We start from the raw sequence: 26,194 nt of genomic DNA on the forward strand, positions 1-26,194 counted from the left end.
GAGTTTTGCGTTTCGTCCCGGGACTACCGGTGGACTCGTCAGTAAGGCTATGCCCGGTAGTCCCTGCCTTAAACGTAGAGGGTGTCTCGCTAGGTGCGGTATTTGTATCATTCGCCCGTATATTCGACCGCTAGCGAGATAGACAGACTCGTTGTCGTCGTAGCCCTCTGGTGTTGGCGGTTGGTACCCGCGGATCGCCCGGGAGGTGTTGCGCCGCGTTGATACCTCGACCTGTCGGCGTCCTATTGATACCGATCCGCCACATGTTTGCCCGAGATTTGTGACAATGAACTTGTGACTCGAAGTGACACAACCAATCGCTAAACGTAGCTGCAGTCACGGGATGAACGTTTTACCTAACAGAGATATGGAGTAATCGTATAGCTCTCCTTAAAAAACTATAGTTGTAGCGGTACGCGACAATAAACCCTCCAACGGCTTCTGTGCTGTGGCTCACTACACAGAGACCTCATTCTTCGGACAAGATGATTGCCAGATGTCGATATATCTTCATAGTATATTTCCAGCTAGCCTAAGGACCCGCTACAAATCTTAGGATTTATTTAGCTAAGCTTCTTCAAACTGATAAATAGTCTTAGCTTTAGCAGCCCCTCAATCTATCACCTACTACGGGAAGATAGGGGAAGTCTGCTTTTCTCACGTACGACGCTTCCTAGCAACTCTCTCTCAAGGGTGGTTAGTATCCTTCTTTAACCACCAACATAGAAATTAACCAATTAACAGCAACGTCCATTTCCCTCACTTTCCGAACGAAGGTTTTCCTTGACGAATCCGATGATCTCGTGCCCTTATACACACCCCATCATAGTTTTCCTCTGCAGCATCATCGTGACGAAAAGTCATTCTCTCGTCAGGTCTCATTAGCGAATTACATAGTGTCTTCACGGTCAGTGAATACTCTACGTTCTAACAAAGAGTTAGTTGAGTGATACTTGTACCGTAGACAAGCAAGTTGTCTACAACTTATGCTTTGGAAGAAAACACATTTTGTTATCCCGTTGACCGTGGATTCGTTATCGAATCTAGGAAAATTGTTATTAATATCTCGAGTGTCCGATCACCGCGGTTACTTGTCGAATTCTGTATTAACCATACTTGTACCAATAAATATTATCTCCCTTGTATAACAACAATGTCTAATTTGAGCGAAGATTCGTTACACGCTCCTAACCCTAATCATAATGTAAACTCAACATATATATATATATATATATATATATATATATATATATATATATATATATATATATATATATATATCATATATGTCGGGGTAGCGTCGGGAATAGGGTTGTGGGCGTTTGATAAATCTTCATTGGAATTAGCCATCGTTATGGTATAACAAAGGTACGGTTTATTAACACAAGTATGGATACTACAGACTTGACAATCAACCATGGCAATTAGGCACTCGCGACACTAGTGACAATGGCCTTAGGTTCGATAACGAATCCGCGGTCAACGGGATGATAGATGTACGCGCTTACAAAATCTAAGTCGGACTCTTTGTTAATATTCACTGATCGTAAGGCGTTACTCTTTTCGCCGATGAGATCGCAAGAGAGAATGACTTTCCGTCCCGATGATGCCACACAGGAAAACTACATGAGGTATGTCTAAGGACACGAGATCCTCGGGTTCATCGAGGAAAGCCTTCGTTCGGAAGGTGAGGGATATTGACGTTACTGCTAATTGGTCAATCTCCATATCGGTGATTAAAAAAGATGCTAGCCGCCCTCGAGGGAAAGCTGCACATGTACTGCAGAAACGCATTGACATCTAGCAATCATCTTACTCGAAGAATAGGGTCTGCAAGTGGCGAGCTATGGGACGGAGACCGTTGGAATGTTTACTGTCGAGTGTTACAACTATTTTCTTTTTAAGGAGAGCTATAGAATTTGAGGTGGTATGGTGATAGGTGTGTAAGGAACTACTCTTGGTGTTTTTAACGAACAATAATTTATTTAGAACTAATCAACAATCAGAGTTAACAATTAACAATTAACAATTACACTTAACAGACAACTGGTAACAACTAACAAATAACGATAGACACCGAGAGATCATTCGACGCGTTGCTATGCAAATAGTACCGAGGAGTTACACATTTAATGGCGTAAGGCAGACTGCCTGCCCTTTTGTTTCGGATCGCGCAGATTCTTCCCTTCGTAGCCCATCGATATCCCCCACTAGCGTGCATTCATTAGATGTGCCGCCAGTGCTGGCACGTGTATGCTCTTCCGAGAATTCGGCGGAAAGAGTGTGAAGATATCGATGGTACATTGGGCACGTCGGTGTTGCGCTTTGGCGGCGTCGCGCTTTGCATCCGGAGTCGTTGAAAAGTTCCGTGGCCCGTGCCGCCACAAATTATTCCATGTCTTTGTTAGACAAAGCGTTCATCCCGTGAGCGCGGCTACGTTCGGCGACTGACTGTCGCCTCGAGCCCAAGCTCATTATCACAACTCTCGAACAATTACAATCGGATTGAATAACTACAATTGTTCAATTACAGCTATAGTAGACTCTAGGTTACAATGTTGCGGGATTATCCAAAATTCCAAGGGCTCCGGTGTTCTTTCATCTCCGACATATATAATATTGTTATATCAGTAAATACGTTATTTCCGTTGGTTTGTAGGCATGTTTTTGGATTGGCAGCTGCAATAATTAAAGATATGTTTGAAACTATATATGAAGCATGTCCATCAGCACTATTGAATTCTCTAAATGATGATGCTACACCACTTTGCATTGCTGCTATGAAAGATGATAAAAATTTATTTTTCAGATTGATAGAATCAGGATTTAATTTTTCAATATATAGTAAGATATTACATTTTGTTTAAAATTGATACGATTACGATGCATGATTAATGCATGCATTAATTTTCAAATAGATGACTATACTTACAGTATGATGACGCTGTCAGTAGTACTAGAAATAAAAAACTTGGCAAAATATTTTAACACAGAAGATTATTGGAATGGTAACTCAGATAATATTCTTATAGAAAATGAACCAGATAACAAGGACTGTTTAAGTCTTTCCAAACTTGTAAATGAAAATAATAGTAATAAGTCTCCTTTAAATGTTCATAAGATACCGATAGTTACATTTGATACTACAATGTGCAATAATGTCAACTGTAACAACAATGCCATAAAAGATCCAAATGAACTTTCAAAACCTTGTGCATTAAGTTTAGAGACAAATCATTCAGAAGGTGTTCGGAGTTGTTTAATTTCGCTCACCTTGACTTGCAATCTGAACGAACTATTACCTACTTCTCCAAATATATATGTTTCACAAAATAAACATAATGAGGGAATGAATTTGAATATAGAAGATGAAACAAAAGATAAACAATTATTTGTAAATGAAGATGAAGATGTAATAATGCTAACTTGTTCAAAAAGTAGTAAGAATGTAAGCGAACTACCTTTGCAGAGGTATGTTAGTTATTACTCTATATTATATAGAAAACAAATATGATATTTTATTGTAACTGTTTTTATTTTAATTCAACTATTTTATTTTAATTGTTTGCAAAGATTACAGTCCAAATACGATTATTGCAGAATTTGACAAGTAACCGTGGTAATTAGATACTCGAGGAGCTAATGACAATGATCCTAGATTCGATAACGAATCCGCGGTCAACGGGACAGCGAATTGACTTTCCGTCAAATTCTGAGTTGGACTTTATATTAAAACGTGGAATAATCACTGCTCGTAGAACGTTACTTAAATCGTCGATGAGATCGTACGAGAGAGTGTCTCTCCGGCACGGTGACGCTGCAGAGGAAAAACTATAATGGGGTGTGTCTAAGGGCACGAGATCATCGGATTCGTCAAGGATAGCCTTCGTTCGGAAAAGTGAGAGAAATTGACGTTGCTGTTAATTGGTGAATTTCCATGTTGGTGGTTAGAAAAAGATGCTGGCCCTCCTTGAGGGAAAGTTGCTAACGGGAAGCGTCGTTCGTTAAAAAAATAGATCTCCCCTATCTTCTCGTAGTTGGGCAAAGACTGTTTGTTTGTTTGGAGGACTTTAAATAACTAAATCTTAATATTTATAACGGCCCTCAGGCTAGCTGAACATGTACTGTGGAGATGCGTCGGCATCTGGTAACCATCATACCCGATAGGGTCTGCGTGTGGCGAGCCACGGGACAGAAACCGTTGAAATGTTTACTGTCGCGTGCCGCTACAACTATTTCTTTTAAGGAGAGCTATAGAATTACTCCATACCTCTGTTAGGTAAGAATGTTCGCCCCCTGACCGCGGCTACGTTCGGCGACTGGTTGTCGCCTCGAGCCCAAGCCCATTATCACAAATCTCGAACAAATACAATCGGATTGAATGGCGACAATTGTTTAATTACGCCTATGGTAGAATCTAGATTACGGTGTTAAGGGGTTTTCCCGAAGTTACAGAGGGAAGGCTTCGATGTCCTTTCATCTCCGACATATATATGACGGGTTATCATTACAGTTAGGTGCGTATAATAGATCTGCCCGTGAATTGGCCATCGTTGTTATGTACTATAGATGATATCTTACTGATACAAATGTAATTACTACAGAGTTTAACAAGTAATACCGGCGATGAGATAATCGAAATGTTGGTGACAAGGAATTTAGATTCGATAACGAATCCACGGTTAACGGGATGAGGAATGCGATTTGATCCACGGTTCTGGTGTGACTCAACGTACTTGTCCACAGTACAAGTAGAACTTATCTGACTAAATCTCAGTCCAAGTGGAACTGCCCTTACCCCGCGCATTCTATATAGTTTTTGTATTTGTTCATGAATCATTGCAAAGCGATGCTAATTTAAGATCTATGTTAACACAACACATTCTAGATTCTAGACCATACAAATTTTCTTTTGAAATCTATGGGTGATTTGATCTAGACTAATAACTCATCATGGGACATCATAGGATATCGCAGGAATATCATGGGACATGATAGGGACATTATGGGAAGTATGTGTTTTAGTTACTATAAAATAGATATACCTAGGCTATAACCTACAACTTATTACATAACCTTCGTAACCAGTTCGCTGTGGAGTGCCGAAGCGTGCAGGCGTGTCTCTGGTACCCAGCGTGGTCCGAGAACAACACGTGTCGCCCAACCGTCGAAAGTGAACACAGCCAAGTGTCCCCTACCCTTTAGGGAGAAGAAAATCCCAAGCACCTAACCCCAACCCGAATACTAGCCTCATAGCCTCACGACTAGTTATTCATTCCGAATTAACTAGCTCGATGATGGCCCAGCAATCGCGACCAGGCTCTCCGGAGCAGACTCGCAGCTACCCCGCGCTACCTCCCCCGTCGCAGAAGTGTAGCAGAACTCTCCGCACCAACGACGCTAATACTACCAAGAAACGGAAAATAGAAACAACAATACAAATAAACACTCACAACAGGTTCGCCGTATTGGAATCCTCAAACGACGCCATGGAAATCGTAGAACCGCCACCAAACCAACACTCACAGAGAATCCCCCCTTCCCCACCAATATTTGTGGACGACGTCATCGACATACAGACAATGATCAAGTCCCTAGAGAGAGATATCTCCAAGGAGGATTATAACCTTAAGATAAGTAACAATAAAGTAAAAATACTGACGACGAACCCAGAAGCTTACAGAAAACTCACCAAGGTACTCAGGACCCTGAACGCCAACTTCCACACCTACCAACTCAAACAGGAAAGGCCTTTCCGGGTGGTCCTACGAAACATACACCACTCAGCAGACATAGACGAACTAAAATACGAACTCTCAAAACTCGGCCACGAAGTCATCAACGTAAGTAATATAAGGCATAGAGTCTCGAAAGACCCGTTATCCTTATTCTTCCTAGACATTAAACAAAAGCCGAACAATAAGGAAATCTACAACATCAGTCGCCTAATGAACGCGATAGTAAAGATCGAACCACCGCTCGTGAAAAAAGAAATAGTGCAATGCAAAAGGTGCCAAAGGTACGGTCATACGCAGAAATACTGCAACCATACTTTCCGCTGCGTTAAATGTGCAGGCACTCACTCCACTGACCAGTGCGCCAAATCACCGGAAACCCCAGCGAAATGCATCCACTGTCAAGGGGACCATCCTGCCAACTACAAAGGCTGCTCAGCCTATAAAACACTATACACGAACAGGTACCCTAAGCTCAGAGCGAAAGAGGTATCCAACCAAACACCCAGCCCGCTGAAATTCACGACTACCCCAATCTCCTCAACCAACCAAACACCCAGTCCTACTAAATTCATCGCCACCTCAACCTCCTATGCTCAAGCAGTACAAGGCATCCAAAATAACCCGAACAGCCAAAGGAATCTTCCCCAAAAGTGAAGTGTCCCCAACCAACCTAACACAGACAACTTCTCTAGGCTTGAAAAGCTAATAGAGAAACAAACAGAGCAAATAAATAACTTGCTATCGCTACTAACACTCATCGTGGAAAAATTAGTACGCCCCGACGCAAAACAAAACCAAGGCGTATAGCTCTTTGGAACGCCAACGGTCTAGCGCAACACAAACTTGAACTAGAACTCTTCCTAAAACACCATCAAATCGACGTAATGCTCGTATCGGAAACCCACTTCACCGACAAAAACTATCTAAAAATAAATGGTTACAAATTCTACCATACCCAACTCCCCAGCGGAAAGGCCCACAGTGGCACCGGAGTCATAATCAAAACAAGTATTAAGCACTACAAACTTCCATCATTCCAGAAAGACTACCTCCAAGCAACAAACGTAGCAATAGAAGACTGTCATGGCACAATCACCACCTCAGCAGTATACTGCCCTCCCAGACACTCCATCGCCAAAGAAGACTTTGATAACTTCCTGGACACCCTGTGCAATAGATTCATAGCTGGAGGAGACAATAACGCCAAGCACACCCAATGGGGCAGCAGACTGGTTACAGCAAGAGGCAAAAACCTCTTAAACAGCATAATAAACAACAACCTCAACTACCTCACCACATACGAACCCACATACTGGCCCACTGACACCAACAAAATACCCGGCCTTCTCGACTTCTTCGTAACTAAAAATATCTCATCAAGACACGTCCAGATCAACTCCTCGGCTGATCTCTCCTCTGATCATTCTCCCGTGATAGCAACAGTCAGTTCAACAATCATCGAGAATACACCTAATGGCTCCATTCACAACCAACACACCAATTGGCAGCTCTTTAGAGAAGTCTTTACACACTCAACCTCAGCCTTAACTCCACTAAAAACAAAGGAAGAAATCGAAGCAGCCACGGAATACTTAAACACGAGCATAATAAACGAAATCCGCCTCTCCACACCGACAAAGCCATCTAACAGCAAACAAGAATATCCCCAATACATACTAAAAAAAATAGCAGAAAAACGTAGACTAAGAAGAGTATGGCAGACCCATAGAACACCGGAGGACAAACGCAAACTTAACAACGCAACTAGAAAGCTATCCAGAACCTTAAGAAAATATAAAAACGACTGTTTCCATAAATACCTCGCCAGCTTATCCCCCACAGCCGACTCCAACTACTCACTATGGAAGGCCTCCAGGAAACTCACACGCCCCCCACAAATAATCCCACCTATCCGCCGTCCGCAAGGTGGATGGGCGCGAAGCCCTATAGAAAAAGCCGACCTGTTTGCTAAACACTTGTCAAAAGTATTCAAACCCCATTCCCCCAAAGCCGCCGCGGACGTTACCGAATACCTGCACACCCCCTTCCAAATGTCCCCTCCTATCGAACCCTTCACCTCTGCAGAGACTATAGAAACAATCAGTCGCCTAAACCCCAAGAAAGCAGCAGGACACGACCTAATAGGCAATAAAGCAATCAAGGAACTTCCCATAAAAGGGATAGCACTCATCACATCGATTTTTAATGCTATCCTTCGCCTGGAACACTATCCTAAAGCCTGGAAAATCTCATTGATTACCCTCATCCCTAAACCCGGTAAACCGATATACGAAACCAGCTCCTATCGCCCAGTCAGTCTTTTACCTACCCTGTCTAAACTATTCGAGAAGATGCTCACGAATCGACTCCTTCCACTCCTAGAGAACTTGAAAACACTCCCAGATCACCAATTTGGCTTCCGAAAACAACATTCAACAGTAGAGCAAATCCACCGCATAACCCATACGATCAGCCAAACACTCGAAAAGAAAAAATATTGCTCAGCGGTTTTCCTAGACATCCAACAGGCATTCGACAAAGTATGGCATGAAGGGCTACTATACAAGCTTAAAAAGATCCTACCTCACCCCTACTACTCCATCCTAAAATCCTACCTAATCAATAGACAATTCATGGTTAAATGCCTAGACGCCACTTCCGCAACATTTCCAATAGAATCCGGCATACCCCAAGGTAGTGTCCTCGGACCCCTACTGTACTCCATCTACACTGCCGACCTATCTATATCAAACGAGATAACAATAGCAACATTTGCTGACGACATAGCGCTACTAGCTACCCACGCAGACCCGGTAATAGCCTCATCCACTCTCCAGCGAAGCCTCAACTCCATGGAAAAGTGGTTTCATAAATGGGGCTTCAAAGTTAACGAAAAGAAAACCTCACATGTAACCTTCACGCTCCGAAAACAAACCTGCCCCCAGATCACCATCAACAATGCAACAGTTCCTAGCAGGGACACAGTCCGATACCTGGGCATGACCCTGGACAGGAGACTAACGTGGAAGAAACACATCTAAGATAAAACGAAGCAACTAAAGGACAAACTAAAAAAACTCTATTGGCTCACGGGCCGACGCTCCAAACTAAACATACAGGATAAAATTACCCTCTACAAGACCGTAATAAAACCTGTCTGGACCTACGGAATCCAACTATGGGGAACAGCAAGTAACTCCAACATCGAAATACTTTTTTTTTTAACGTGGAGAAATCCTCATGGACACCCGCTAGCGGGTAGTGTCGGACTCTTACCGACTAAAACTCCACGGTCATCTGTCCTGACGCCTGAGTCGAGATGCACCAGGGATCTCTCCCGAATTACTACCGGTTACCCCTGGGTGTCTAATTCCCTGTCGTTATTGAAGGGAGGCTTCCTTGGGCCGTTAGGGGGGGACCACACCTCCTAACGCCTCTTCCTGGTTCATCACGCTCCTACGGTGGCCGCGGCAGCGCCGGTGGCGGCGTCGCGCCTCTCTGGCGCGTGGTGTTCTTCCGATGTTGTTGTTGCGTCGTCCTCGAAGGATGCCGCGTTCTCACCCTGTTTCTTTCCGCCCGCTCCTTCGCAAGTATCACCTGCTCGCAGAAAGTGCGAACGGCGGCGAACTTCCGACGCCCTCTGAGCATGGCCTCCACCAACGCTTCCGGGGCCAACCTCTCGCCGATCTCGAGCTGCAGGACGTGTCACTGTTCCGCCCACGCCGGGCAAAACTCCAGCGTGTGTTGCGCCGTGTCCTCCTCTTCCTCGCAATGGTGACAGGTGGACGTCACCTCTCTGCGGATCCTCAGCAGGTACTCGCCGAACACTCCGTGCCCGGTGAGCAATTGTGTCACCCGGAATGTCAGCGGTATCCCGCCGCGCTCTCTCCAGGTGTCCCAGTTGGGAAGCACGGCGCGAACGGCTCGGTGCGGCCGCGCGGCGTCCTCTTCCAGCAGTCGAGAGCGCCATCGCTCCCAGATCTCCAGCTTGGCCTCCTCCCGGGTGTTCGGGGATAGCGGCCCGTCCGAGCTCGAGCCCCTCAGGTGTTCGTACACCCGTCGGAGCGCCAGGGCCTGCAGCTCGAACGGGGGCGACGCCGCCAGCACGGTCGTCGACGCGTATGTCACGTAAATTTTTAGGGTTGGTTGGTGAAAATAAAATATAGTTGAGTCGTAACACAACTATTAACTTTATTTTAATCAACCTTTATTATGAATTCAGCAATCACAATGTAACGCGCACTGAATTAACATAAATCACAATTCACTCCAACCACGTTATGTAAGACTTAGTTACAACAATACATTAAGTACGCGACTTATAAGGGTAGAGACCGATATAGATATGTTGACTATTCTAAGGATACAGAATACGTGAAGTTTTACCGACGATACTGTGTCTGAGGAAAGCTAGGGGTGGGTGTGTCTAAGGACACGGGACTATCGGATTTGTTGATGACAATTTTAGTTAAGGAAGTGAGGGCAGTAGACACCGTCTCCGATTGGATAATAGGACGGTTGGTGGACCAGGAAGGGTTTTAGCCGCCCTCGCGAGAAAGTTGCCAACGGAACATACCAGATGTGGAGAAAACCAACTTTCTAAGCTAACACGTGGTAGACAATAAACGTAAAGGGAAATTTAAGACAGGAAATACTCGCTTGGTCCGAAGGACCTTAACTATAAAAATGCCAAGGCCCCTGGTGGGCACTTAAGACTATTGAGGGTGCGCGCCAAGGACATGCAGACATCTGGGTGCCATCCTGTCCGTGGTGTGTGGCCTGGTCTCTGATGTGAATTGACGTTACACGTACGACGTCGTCCTGTACCCCCTGGTGATGCGAATGGCCGTCGTCCTATGCAGTCTCCTCAGCGCGATCAGGCTGCGCCGGCTCGCCGCCAGGTCTTCCGCCCACACCGGGGCCCCGTACAGTACTCGGGACCGGATCACCCCCTCGTAGAGTCGACGGACTCCCGCTCCTGCTCCGCCGATGTTCGGCAGGAGGCCGCACAGAGCGTTCGCCGCGGCCGTCTCCCTCAACATCGAAATACTACAACGATTCCAATCGAAAACGCTAAGATCCTTAATAGACGCACCTTGGTATGTTACCAACGAAACCATCCATCGCAACCTCAAGATATCCACAGTCAAAGAGGAAATAGCAAAATACAGCGACAGATATAGCAAAAGAGTCAACAAACACCGAAACCCCCTAATCACTGGACTACTTGACACGACGGACCAGATTCGCAGGCTGAAGAGGCACTACCCGCTAGACCTAAAAGCTAGATTCATTTAGTTATCCAAACTAAGCATATGCACTTACCTATAATACCTACAAATTATACCTATCTATAACAAGCATTAACTTATTGTAAATAAACAGCCATGTCACTGCGCCACGCCAGAAAAATTACTGAAAATTCTCAACGCGAGAATTGATTGTAATTTCAACAAATAAATAAAAAAAAAAAACCTTCGTAACCATCTATGTAATCGTTCTGTACCTGAGAGAAAGATATTGCGTCATGAATGATACTGTCAAATTGGTAAAGATCCATGAATTATTGTGCGACAAATAGATATTATGTTCATACCTAAAGTAAGAGATCAATGTGTGTAACATTCGACGTCAAAAACGGAGTAGAAGGGGAGTTTCGTTATCAGCATAATCTAGACAGTTGCGGGGGTGTGTGAAACCCAAGGCTACAATGAAGTATTCCGGATAGTTGCATTTCTCTGACACTTTGTATGAACAAAGTACATTGGATATAAATCCAATGTAAAAAACAAATGTGTGCAGCATTTGACGCCAAAAAAGGTGTGCAGAACGCGCGTTTCGTTGTCAGGATATCTCAGACAGGTGCAGAGATGTGCGAACTCGAGTGCTACAATGAACCATTTTAAATAATTGCAATCCGCGGCAATCTGTTTATGCTTAATGTCAGAAGCTTACGTACCATTCGGTGTCAAAAATGGAGTATTGCGCGCATTTCGTTATCAGAATACGCCAGACAGGTGCAGAGTTAAAATGAACGGGGCTGTCTTTATGCCTAAGGTAAGAAACTAATGTGTGTAGCATTTGCCATCAAACAAAGTGTGCAGAACGCACGTTTCGTTGTCAGGATATCCCAGACAGGTATGGAGATAAGTGAAGTCAAGGACTATGATGAACTGTTCTAAATTATTGTTTTTATATGTAAGGTAAGAGATTTAACGTGCGCGTCTTACGGCATCAAAAACGGAATATGTTTTGTTTGAAACGTTCAACTTGGATAGCTGGAACCATCCTGACGAGGATGTACAATGGTTGTCTGGTAATGAGTGCAGTTTCACGGATCACGCAAAAGAAAGTCTTTTTATTAACAATTTTTGACACTCTACTTGTTACGTCCCGTGATCCAACCATATATTCTAATCCATTGTTCGGTCAAGATGATCACTAGCTGTTTAAACATATTTGCTCGGACACGCAATAATCCCAAGGAACCATTAATTGCCGTCATAAGATACAATGCATACTTCAAGTCGAGATGCTCCCTTGAGTTATTACTCATTATGGCCAAACATGAGATAAGCGGGTTTTCCCATGTACGATATTCGAAGGCCGCTTCCATCCGCGAGCGACCGTTGGTGGGGGGGGGGGGGGGGGGCAGCCAGCACCCATCACTAGTTTTCCTTCTCGACATCACCGTCACCGAACATCACTTGCTAACAACTCATTCAAATTACCTTTACTATCTTAATCGAAATTGGGGATCGGCTGATTTGTGAGATCGATTATCGTATCGAGACGAGAACTTACGACTCTCATTGACGCGTTATACTGCAAATACATCTCCCTGCGAATACGGTCGAACACTATTAACACTCCGGACACAATAATCACCATAATAGGCGCGGCCGCTATAATATCCTAATTCGGCGGGCAATGGAGCGATAAAACGGTTATTGTTAGCGATTGACAAATGTGATAAGCTCGTGGTGTTCGTTCAATGTCTCGCAAAAAGAAAAATATGAACTATTGCTGTACAGTAATACATATATTGTGTGATAGTGTGTCTAATCTGAAATATTGTAGAAGTAAAGAAATCTATACTTCGTTGTGATTATAGGATATCCTGTTTTATATTTTATTTATAATTCCATATAAGATTTTAGCTTTAATCCAAATCAACACTACTATATTGAATCAATAACATCGTACGTGACATGGGCGTACAAATGGTAAGAAGTTCCGTTGATCCCCGAAACGTGGAACACGAAAAAGCATTGCATGTCATGTCTATTGCTATTCTGTACCTCGTCCGTGACATAAGAAATACATTGATTTTTGTCGAGGTCGGCATTTCAGACGTTTCAGGACATAAGACGCGATAAAATATTTATTTTATTTATGGGTATTTTCCCATGTAACATCAGTGTTATTAACCTTCCTGTATACGGGACATCGCATTGATGTTAGAAGTAATTAAATTTTGCGGTGCTGCCACAGGTGAGGAATTGTTACTTAGCCAATGAAAGCACCTAAAAATACATATTTAGACATAGAAAAATAAATAGATTAGATTTGAAATTATAAATATTTTCGGTGTGTCTTGAATGTTTAAATAAAAGCAGTAATAGCAAAATGTGATATAAGAATTGAGAAAGAATCGGTGCGCAAGATGTGTTCCATTAAATGGCGCAGGATATTACAGAAAAATACATGCAATGTTAAATACTTTTATTACACATATGCTGTAATCACTATTATATTTGTAATGTAGTTATAATATTTAGATAATATCCTTACTTCTCTATACAAAAATAATTACAATAATAATCGTTATTGGCATAGGCAAAATCGTTATTTATTGAAATTTATTGAGCACAATTATTTTTTTTTCTTATTTTACACAAGTAAACCTATATTAAAAGTCATTTAAAATTATAAGATCTTAATTATCTCTTATACACATACATACACACGTTTATAGATGCGTATGCTTGTATGTCGTGTATATTCATATTTAAATTCATTCCGTAATACCTACAACGCATTCTAACAATATATCAAAGTCTTTTATTACACTGGTAATATGAATTTTTGACAAAATACTGAATATTTCTTCTTCTCTCTTTCTTTTCTCTTCCACTGTTTGTCGCTTTCTTGCCATTTCTTCTACTTCTGTCTTTCTTCTTTTGTTTACCACCATTATGTTCATTCGTTATCTCTATCTCGCATACGCGAACCATTCGATAGCATTAAAGAACATTCGAAAGTGTCAATTTTTGTTCACATGCGCTTATTCAAGAACCCTGATCATTTCGTGATTATTAAGAAAATTTCGCTGGTAAACAGTTCATTTTACCGCCGGTCAGAGGAGTCAAACATGTTCGTTTTTCAAACACGTATGTCTATTAAACGAATATGGGCTTAATCATAGTTTGAACCCGTGGCGGCGACCGTTTCTTTATTTTACATTATTATTCACACGCTATCTCGGAAAGAAGTTACGCGGAGATGAAGATTAAACAGCGCGTGTAACCGTATAACATTCGTAAACATATCTGACCTTGTTTAACACTCCTGGCCAGATTATTCGATTTATATAAAAATGGTATAAAATTCGTATTGTGAATCGAGCTTACGATATAATCCAAAATCGATCGAATGGAAGAAACTGTTTAATTGGATATTAAGGACATAATAGATGCAAAGTGGCATTGACTAAAATAATGGTAATAGTAGAACGCTAATGATTATAATACTACATTTATCGATAGTCGTTTGCGAGAAACGCGAGCTGTGAAAAACATTTCAATTCGGCTTCCTACGTTAAAAAATTGTGTTTCTTTTTCGAACTTGAATCGTCAACCTATAAAGAAACGTATAGTATGTGGTAATGGAATGTTTTCTCTGTGTCGTTCACAACAATTTTTGTGATAGCGGCGTAATCACAGCGTAATAAAATGGTTCATTTAATTATAAAAGACAGAAACGCGAAGCACAACATATTGCTTCGAGTAAAATGAGCTTCAATTAAAGTCCGTGGGCACAAGATTATTAACTATTGCATATATTATCCAGATATGCAATAACTTGGAATCACTTTGGTGCGTCACGTTTTCAATTAGCGTTGCAATTATATGGCACGTACTACATAATATAAACTTTACACACTTTGTTCCTTCTTCTTCCTTTTTCTATTCTCAGTCTTCTAAACACGTATCCCTAGAAAACTCAACAAAACGTTCGAGAATTTTATTCCCGTTATGCTTTACCACTCTTTCTCCTTTCACATATGCATACCCTCCTCCGGTAATTCATCTAAAATATAGGGTGATCATATCTCACGTTTTTTAGCAGGTATACATATATATATATATATATATATATATATACATACATACATATATACATACATACATACATATATATATATATATATATATATATATATATATATATCCTCCTAAGCAGATTAAAATATAATACTACCATAATACATAGTAAATATAAAATAAAAGTAGATATTTGTTTAAAAATATAAATCATTGAAAATACTCTCGTGCGAAATTAGCACGAAAAGTAAATAGAAACTTAATATATGAAATTAATACGAAAATATAAAATTGATATAAAGCTAATACATATATCTTTATAAAATTAAGACTTAATATTAATATATCGATATAAAATATTATTGATATTAATGTTTAAACAGCAGAAATCGAATTAATATCTAATAACGGTAATTTAATTTATCTTCAACACATACTTTGTTATTAAAAACTGGTACTTTGGTTGTGATAGAGTTTGTATACATAAAATTCTAATGATCTTAAAGGAAATGAAAAAGAGTCCTCGGTATCCCTTCTATATCTTCATCTTACTTCTCTCGCTCGAACCTTTCCATTTAATGTAAGGATACGATCACCTTACCATATAACGTTCTCTAAATTAAACAATTTAGGCTAATTAAAGATTAGTACGCAAGTAGCGGGTAACTATTACATTTAAGAAAAAAAGAAACATTTCTTCCCATTAAGGACGGTTAAAGCTTCGAAAATGAGCAACGATCGAATATACAGAATGAGTCTAATATAATCAACAGATGCGTATATTATATTACTTGAAAAATCTTCAAATTTCTGTATCTCTCTTTTCCATCTTTAAATTCTAATCACGACTACATAACATCGTTATAATAACACCGCATTTATCTAAATCTGTACACGGAAAATGTTTATGTCCAACAATAAATAATTAAGCTGCGAAAAAACACCTCGATACGTCTTAACTTTCGACGAATGCTTAATATATGTATATATGTCATCATCATTATCGACATCATCATCATGATCATCTAGATCATCTAGATCATCATGGGCATCAACACCGTCATTATCGTCATAATCATCATCATCATCATTACCATCATCATCATCATCATCATCATCATTATCATCAACGTCATCATCATCATCACCATCAGCATCATCATCGCCATCATCATCATCGACATCATCGTCATCATCATCCCCGGCATCATCATCATTATCATCGTCGTCGTCATCGTCATCATCACCATCATCGTCATCGGCATCATCATCATCATCGTCATCTTCACCATCATCTTCATCATCATCATTATCATCATCATAGTTCTACCGCATTTCTACCAATTATACTCTGAGAAAATGCTAAACGGAAAAAAGAAAAAGGAAAAAAGGACAATTAAATGTTCATCGTTTTGATTGTAGTACTTCGTTCATGGCATCGCAAACGACAACGCGTTATACTTGCAAATTAAATCGAAGTGTACAATAAAAGAAAACTTGAGATGGGACAAAATTTCATTTTGAGATTCGCAAGATTAGAATCTAAAGACTTCGCGAAGTCTTGAAACTCTTGGAACTCGGAAATCTCATTTCGCTTCGTTTTCTTCTCTAATAAGAAATATCTATTTTGTCAGGGATTAAAATGTTAACAAAGAAACCAACAAATTAAGTTTTTAATAATTTGTAATGAAACGATTTTAAAGTCTAAAAAACACACACTTAATTGGATTATTATTGGTTAGATATAAATAAATTTATATCGTTTTATTCATAATTAATGTTTTCGTAAGTTATTTATATGAATTATTCAGAGCTTCGAATCATAAAAGTTGCTGAAATTTCTGAATTTCGAGAACATTTTTTTAATTTTCTTAAACTTGACATTTTGCGAGATTTTTCAAATCTTTGATGCCTTTATGCTTTCTTTTGTTTCTTTTACGGACGGTTTAATAGGGCCCGCCAATTTCACGCTCTTCGATCATTAGAACCATTACTGCCGATCGCTGCGCCGTCTGTTGTTTTACCCGCCAAACAGAATATTATTCGAAACATGTATCGAGAATCACGATATCCCGATGATATATCGAAAAATCGTGATCGTTCTCGCTCGATTTACATAACAACTCTATCACAAATCATTCGGAAAGCATATATAATATATTCGTACTATACTTCACGCAAATATTTGTGTATGTGTATGTTTTTTTCCTTTGTTAAATTACTTTCATCTTTCATCGTTCATAGTTTAATAAATACCTTCTGTAACATATGTACGAGAAAGTTTAACAATAATACATATCGTACACGTTCCACGCAAACGAGCTACGCGGAACGTCGTCTCCTCGATTTTTTCTTTTGGTTTCTTTTTCTTGTTTCTCTTATTAAAGAGGTTAACTTATCTTTCTTTTTTATAATTAAAGAGCGCGTCGAGAAACGTGTATAAGAGCGGAATGTTGCTTTGATCGTGTTTTAGAATCATGTCGTTGGTGCGTTTGAAGCTGGCGGCGTGTCGGTACGCCATATTGAGGTACCAGATTGGCTGATCGTGGTGATCTGTGAACAAAATCATTCATTCATTAAATCTTAATTTAAGTAAATTTTCAATTCAAGTAACTTTTACAAACTGCAGTTTTAATTTATTTAAAAATTAAGTGATTAAATTCTACAGATTCGTTCCTCTTATAGGATTATATCGTCAATATGTAGAAGAAGTGTCTTGTCATCAACAGAAGAAGGTTTTAATGGTGACTGTCTTAAATGAAAATATTGAAATTTATCAGGATTACGTTTTTTCAGAATGAAAAATTTTAATTCAAGGAAACATTCACAGTGACTCACAGAAGTATTTAAAGATTTATTATAGAAAGCTTTTGTAAATACAATATTATGTGTGTTATATCAGACTGTTTGAAATTTTATTAGATAAGGAGATACGATTATTGTTAGACTACGGATATTTATGCAAATTTTTACGAGCGCAACTAAAGAAGTCATAACAAAGCTAAGAGAGGGTAAATTAAGTAATAATAAGTCAATTAAGTTAAAGTTAAATATGTATTATAACGGGTAACGTATTTTTGATACTTTATATTAGTTTTATATAGTTTTTTTATATAGTTTTTATATAATTTTATATAGTTTTATATATTAGTTTTATTTATTATAACGTGATTATATTTAGACTGCAAACGTTTTTACATATAAATGGAATCTAAATAAAAATTTGTTTCATTCCTTAAATAGTAGAAGGAGTACTTTGTTTTAGATATTTTTTATATTTTTGTATAGTAAGTACGTTTTGTGTAGTTTTGTATATTTGAATTTTCCATAAATGCGTAAAAATCCGCACTCTAGTTATAGTTTGAAATTATTCCGAAAATGTGTATGATTATTTTCCAATTCGATCGACTATACTTGATTTTAAACTTATTATATAATTACCAATATTTTATTGTAAACTTTTATTCTAATGAACCTCCAATTTTTGTTATCAATGCAATATTAACAAATTATGGAAGAGTCACAAGTGATTGCATCGAATCGTACTCATTTTCAGAAACAAATGGTAGGATAGGTCTATTAATCGTCGTCACCTTATTGTCATGTCCGATTAATGGAGTTTCTACCGTGGTCTCGTCGTTGGTGCGACTCATGTACGGATGTGGGGGTGGTACATAAATCGGCTTAGAATGACTGGCGACTTGCGCGTAAATCGTTGGTTCCTGGATTGGTTGCCTACGCGTCAGAGTCGACATGGCCAGCAGTTGAGGCCGCTGAATATTGGATACTTGTACTGGCTGATAACAATTAGGAGGTATTCGTCGGTTACGGAGCGACAGCTCGGCGTACGTTAGCTCTGATCCCTGCAAAACCAGAGCGATAGCTCATTACCGATTATGCTAATTCACAAATAGATAGAATAGAGTAGTAGTATAACTAAATGATTATAACAATAAGAAATTTGATCTTTTAAGCATTGCATCTATTTATTGACATTTCTAGCGAAAGAATTTAAGGGAAACTTTAACAAGGAGATGTTATTTCATGTCCCATACACTACGGTTACAAAAAATTCCTATTCCTATAGTATTTTAACCATGTTAACTTGTTCGAGTTATTTTCATAATTTCTTAAATTTAAGGAAAATATAAAAGAATCATGCGTATTTTATTATTTAAACATTGTACTACAGTTATCGTTAAAATATTAGGAGTCTTCTTATTTGTTGAAATTAAAGAAAGATTAAGATATAAAAAATTATAAAATGAGTGATATATTATTCTCATGATTTTTTAATCAAGTAAAAGATTTTGCTTTATTTTGGCACAAAGTTGAAACTAACAGATATGAAAACATTAGTTATTGAAGTTTCTTAATTCAAATCTCAAAATATTCGATGTTAGTTTTTTGTTTATGTGGTATGTATTACGTACATGTATAGGTAAATGCATCTAGTGTTATATTTCAATTGATGAAATTCGTACTCACATTGCTTGTGTTAGTAAAAGTACTTGCATCCGTTCGTTGCTGGTGTAACACATATCTTGGTGAAGTGCCCTTGCACAGCTCGGCGTAAGAATTTTCTGTGGCAATATAGAGTTCAAGATGATTGTTAATGCACTGAGGGTAATAGCTCTTTGCTGTATCGTCAAAGCAATTGGTTTTTAATTGTTCAATCCTATTGAGTTCTTAATGAAACGACACTTGACTTTTTGCACATTTGTATTGATCAATTAAACAAACTCATTGAACGCATAAACTCATTAAACAAATAATGGGTATAAAATTAGATCTAGTATAAAACTATGTCTAGTTAACCCTGAAATCAATTATTAATTCATAACCATTAAATTTTCGTAACATTTTTACATCGTTAATTTGCAGTAGAAGATTATAGTATTTCTCATTTTATAATATTTTCATTTGTATCTTTGTATGTATCCAAAATAAATTGTCTCGTGGATATATGGCATCCCATCTTATAGTGTACTTCTTCGCTAGTTAGAATCTAGTCATTCTTTCAGTAGAAAGAATGTGTATAATAATTCTCATTTCCTTTTTAGGTTTCAGGGAACATCACCTGTCATACAATTTTAGTAACCATATAGATATTATAATCGAAGAATCAAATGGTTGGAAGTTCCTCAATGTGCTAACCGATAATCACATACATCATCAACTTTGGTTAAAATACAGCGCTTATTAAATTACCTACCATTAGCGTGAGGAATTATATCGGGGTCCTTCTCGAAGCTCTCGATGCTGTCAGAGTTGAGAGGCAGAGTCGACGATTTATCACGTGGAGAGGAACTGCCGGTTCCGGACGCGGCTAGATTCGCCATGCCGCCGTCGTCGTGAGAATCCTTGTCCTCCTGAGTCCTTGGTCGATACCGTAATCTCACAGCCAAAACTATCACAAAGATCACGAGTAGAAGGCCCGCCGTTGCTCCGACCACCGCACCGAGCAATGGTCCAGACAGCGACAGCATCACCGGTGTCAGAGCTGGAAATCATGGTAAGTACCATCAGTCTTCCTACTCTCTTCCTTTTCTTCGCGGGATCTCATTGTTCGGGGGACGAAAGGATTGCTTCTTGAGACACTCATAAATGTCTCTCCTCGCGATTACAACCGTTGAAAATGAAATTTTTCCATTATTGTTGTCGTGGATACGATTTTATGGATTTTTAGGATCATTTATGAAATACACGTTTTTCGTGATTGGTGATGGAATCCGACTCAACGATGATCTGTCACACGAATTTAGAAACTTATTATCATTGAACTTTATTGATGACTATTTTATTGAGAATAAAATCTCATAAAAAATTGAGATATTTACTTCGAACTGGGAATGAAATAATTTCATTGAAGATTTTATTAGAAGTTCTCATTTTATAAAATTTTATTTATCGTAGCAATATAATCATTAAAAAAAGTGATTTAGCTATTGATATATCTGAGATTTAATTCTTCTAATTATAAGTCTATGATTAACCGCTTTTAATTTTAAATGTAATCGAGTTGGAAGGGTTAGATGAATTGGAAAGAGAATTAGTATCTAAACAGAAGACTACTTGATTATCTGGGTAATAAATGAGAACAAGAAGCAATGGAGTAAGATTGATCCCAGTTAGATTAGTAGAATAAAGATGTCACTGGAATAGATCTCCTTGGTTAAGTAGAGAGCTAGATCTGATCAGACAAGTAGTACAGACACATTATAGTCAGAAGAATGGTGAAATCGTCTAAAGCTGTACTTATTTAGCAAATAGCTTGTGTAGCTTTTCATACGATTTTCATATACGCATACATATCTATCTTCTTTCCTCCGAAACTATTATTCGCGTTCCTTTTTTTGGATTTGGATATAGTGAAATTCGAGCACTCTGGAGATCAGTTTCTTCGGTTGTTTAATATCTTTTTTGTGTATGAAACTTCGTTTATGACATTAATATTATCGGAGAACATTGTACCATTCCTTTATTCTAGTAAAAAATAGCCAGTGTTAAAGAAGATTTATTATAGTTACTATACACACGTTATAATAACAGAGTGATAAAATTTTAGCTGTATACAAAAATACTCTTCTGATTCGTTTCACAACAAAACTACATGTTGAGAAATCGAATTGTTATATTGTAAAATAAAAAATGGTTGGCGTAAGAAATGCAAAAAAGTCATTGAAGCGTCATCGTGATTCACTTGTGCGTGTAATTTCGAGTTTCGATTTGATTTATGTTCTCCCTTCGCATTCCAGTTAATAATGGATTAATATCTTTATAATAAACGAGCACTGGAATGATTAACCATGGTCCAATGGATTTCGTATTTAGCCATCGACAATTGTATAAATAAAATATCATCGCAGGGCTGATCGTCGTTCTTGATCGCGACGATAATACTCCTGTTTTCGGTCTAAAATAAGGAAAACCGTTAGCGTACAAATATTTCACACTGGGATCGCGTTATATATTTTTGGATTGCGCGTATGGTCATGTTTTAATGTATTTCAGGAATTCTGTTCTACATCCTTCGAATACAAAATATTTGAAATAGACATTCCATGTAAACATTCCATTCCTACGTAATAGTGTTTCTTATCTAATATTCTTTGTTAAGAAAGTATCGTAACGAATGATATCTAGATTATGAAATCCAAAGATAAAGTTATTATCGTAACATCAAGGCTTTTAAAATCAATTTAGAATATGTATTCTCGGAAAGGTACAAAGATCTATGAACAACAATCGTGTTAAAATATTTGTTGAGATTTCATTAGACGAATTTTCTACTAAATTAAAAATTTCATTAAGACTTCAATATACAAGAAATATGCTAACGAATCCGACAATATACAGGCTGATTCACTGATTAATCATAATCAATTAAGTAGATTCAGTGCTGACAATATACGTTTTAAAAACTAATTTAGTACCTTGTCCAACATCATCACAATGTTCGTTATGCCAGTGAAAAGAAGCTGTGCGTCATCTAAGCCTGTTCCACACTACATTAGAATTACCGTAGCAAGACTTCACGATTCGCATGCAATGACAACGGCCTTCTTGCACGATAATTTATAAACTAATAATATTAACGAACATACAAATGACAAGTTGTAAACTACAGGCTCTTATCGCATAAATAGTTTTAAAAATTTTCAATTTTAACAAAGAAAAATAGGCCCCCCCTATTTCAGAACAATTTTATTATCAAATTTATTTGCACCGTTTTATTATTTCTGCATATTATTTATTGTGCGCTATTATTGGCACTAATTGATATCGATAATTTACAACTTGTGGTTTTGTACAATTTCATTGATAATATTAATTAAACTGTCAGAGGGCCAAGGTATCTACAGAGAGGCAGGTGAAACACAGATCTACGATGAGAAGCGAAAGCGCGGCACGTTGCAAGCAGAGAATATCTCATATCTATTTCTCGTGATAGTGGTATGCCGTTCAACACCTATTTCTCTACTGTTCTTTCCACGAGTCACCGTGTGCTCCAATTTCCTTTACATTCTATCACTTCATGAATTAGCCTTTTTACTCTATTATAGAGGAAAACGAAAGTTTTATTTTTTATTTAGAAAATCGTCACCTTTGTGAATGACACTCTTTGTGAGCAGTTTTCTAGCTGATAGAGCATGAGAGCGGTATAGATTGTTGTGAAGTTGGTACTCTTGAGAATCACAGATAAAACGCAGATAATATACTTATTGTTAATAACCTAATAATATAGCTGAATTGTGTAGCATTATATGAATCGTTCAGAAACCACACTGGTGCATTTCATAAATTGAAAAGTATGAGAAAACGATGATGTCATATACGAACACTGTTTTCTAATGTCTTGAAATATTATCATTATCTGTATCAGCTTCTTGCGATAAATGAACTTATTGAAGCGAAAATATTTCTTTTGATAGTTGAATGTTAATCGTGTATTAATAAAATCGTAAACTAATGAAAAAGTGGAGTACTGATCAGTTTGGCTTCTATGAGGTTCATATAAAACGATACATAAGAGAAATTACACGACAATTCTATCGAACAAGAACAGAGGAGACAACCTTGAAATCTTTTCCTGCAACGTCTTCAAAGGGAAGAAGCCCACAGAAATTGTTCTCCAGAAAAACTCCTCTGTTTCCGCAGTGGAAATCGTTTGCCCTCGAACAACAACACCAATTTTCAAGACAATAGGATGGAAGGACGAAAATGGACCATTCAGTGCACCGCTACCTCGACAAATGAATGAACGAAACGCGTCAAATAAATGATGACTTTCTAAAAGTACGGACAGATTTCCACCGAGTTTTCGGGGCACAGTCGAAACAGAAAGAGATAGACATTATAATACGACAGAAAGCGATAGTCATTATGCTACGAAAGAAAGAGATAGACATTATAGTACGAAAGAATGAGAAAAGGATCGTGACACGTTCGTGACAGGGTCATAAAGATGTACGCTTCCAGGATTGCGATCGTAAAGGCACTTCCGCTTCAACCCTTTCCCATGGTGTTGTCACTTTTTGAAACTTTTCAAATGGTAAGTCGACTTCCATCGTGCGAATCCCAATCGACATTTTGACTAAATTTTCTTCCCTCTTTTCCCCTTTCTCCTATTTTTCTTTTTATCGTCTTCTTTTCGTCCTTTTTTGACAGACAGTTCATTTCTATTGGCACTTTGCTTTGGTATTTTTAAAATTTTGCTCTTAAAATTCTATTTGCTTTATTGCGATATTTGTTATACGAAAGAATTTAGTAATCTTCTGAACTTATAACTTGCGACTTGCAAAGTTTCATTAATAATTTTAGTTGATTTGTGCAAGAGAGGCTCGAATAAGTAGAAGATAGTCATAAACAAGAATGTTATAATAAATATAAATTATATTATAAATATATTAGAGATTAATTAATAGAAATTTCAATTTAAATAATTGGCTCTTTAAAAATAAAGACATGAAAGAAACATGCATTCAGCAGTGAATATAAAGATTAATTAAGATTTTAGAATTGAAATACAAAATTCGAATATCGTTTAGAAGTTATTGATAGTTAAATATAGAAAATTCTTTACTCGGATAATAAAAGGGAAGAAATGCATGAGTTTCAAAAAGGTGATCATGAAAGAAATTTGGAATAATTAGGAATCTTAAACGTGAAAATCCGTCACTCAATTATTTTAATTTTTCCTATTCTTCTTCCTACTTTTTGTCATTTCGTTTTTTTTCCATTTTTGGGAGGTAGATTATTTTCTCTGTCGCTTCAGTTTCGTTTTGCGTTCTACGGAATATATTGAGAGATAGTGACGTTAATCGCGGCCGATTGGAAACGTCGATTTCGTTTCGACGCCAACTGCCTCGAGCGAATTAACCGATCCAGCTAATTTCGGATTAATCGATTATATCTGTACGCCGATGTAACACTGCCACGTCCGCTCGTGTTCGTGTCTATGCCATGCGGTCCTCAGTTGATCGAGTTGATCCATGTAAGTGGACGTCCAACCGCCAATTAGCCGATTCAGTTTATTCCGGATCGATCGTCGCGTTAACGTTCGAAATGGATCGGAAGATAGACGAAATTGAGTTTTATCTCTTTTTTTTTTTCCATTTTTTCATTGAATAACCAATTAAATTTTGAAGTATGTAACAAGTACTTTATTAGATTATTATTACTAAACTACGTGTATTTACGTAAATTTATATTTTTATGGATATAGTTAAAAAAAAATACATTGTTTGAATTTTTCATTTTTGAATTTTATTCACAGTCTAGTTGTTCCGTATGGAATGACCGATTCGCGATTCATACCTCACTCGATCTAAAAAATTATGCGTTTACGTACAAAAAAGCGAAGGAGTTGAAACCATACACGACAGAGGAAATTCTCAATTTTAGAAAAGTATATTTAATTCTGTAAATTGAAAAGTACGAAAAAGCGATGCTGTTACGAACTCTGTTTTCTTGCCTCAGAATTCACCATTATTTATGTTACATTGCGATTTCAGATAAACATACGTTCAATAGAAATTGAATTAAATTTGAAGTATTACAGCTACATAAATTTCGACTGTATCTCGAATAAAAACTTATCGACATCGGTGATATGTATTTCTTGTTACGGGTATAATTGGATCTACCCGATCAACAAATAATTTTGTAAGATTGTGTTTCAAACTTTCTATGTTTGTCACAGAAGTCTTTGTCCGTCGTTTTGTCGTCAGAAGTTTTATCAGAATAAATATCTCTCATCGTTCACGTAAAATTGAACTGCACGTTTCCAATTTAATTCTACACGATCGTATTGCTTATTTCAAGCTTGTTATTTTTACAATACTCGTAATTTAGACAGGGACTATCGTTTCAATTTACGATAGAAACGTGACGAGGTTCAGCACAGTTTTTCGCGTTAAAACACGATTACACCGAGGTGGTCCGACGTGTTTGCAGAGATCGTGAATTATCGTTACGCCAGCAATGAATCTGGGATTCAGATGCACTGTCCAGAACTACGCTTCGCACTCAAGTTCGAGATTAATCAGAATCCACTTAAATTTACAAACTCCTCTAAACGAATAGCCCTCTTGTTCTGCTTCTGTGATTCTAAGTTGATATTAAACG

General features: G+C 38.1%; 1 protein-coding gene across 7 annotated transcripts in view; it reads right to left on the reverse strand.

Annotated features, from left to right (window-relative positions):
* Positions 1-13,583: 13,583 nt before the first annotated feature.
* LOC126872192 (hemicentin-2-like) overlaps positions 13,584-26,194 on the reverse strand; it is a 548,719-nt gene continuing 536,108 nt past the window's right edge. For all 7 annotated transcript variants that reach the window (XM_050631835.1, XM_050631841.1, XM_050631836.1 and 4 more), the window contains 4 exons: positions 20,280-20,567; positions 19,553-19,647; positions 18,658-18,927; positions 13,584-17,617 (listed from right to left, as the gene is read on the reverse strand). In XM_050631835.1, coding sequence (XP_050487792.1) covers positions 17,540-17,617; positions 18,658-18,927; positions 19,553-19,647; positions 20,280-20,567 — 731 coding nt within the window. In that variant the 3' untranslated portion in view covers positions 13,584-17,539. The remainder of the gene's footprint in view (positions 17,618-18,657; positions 18,928-19,552; positions 19,648-20,279; positions 20,568-26,194) is intronic.

The sequence above is a fragment of the Bombus huntii genome, chromosome 12 (assembly GCF_024542735.1).
Source record: "Bombus huntii isolate Logan2020A chromosome 12, iyBomHunt1.1, whole genome shotgun sequence".
NCBI lineage: Eukaryota > Metazoa > Arthropoda > Insecta > Hymenoptera > Apidae > Bombus > Bombus huntii.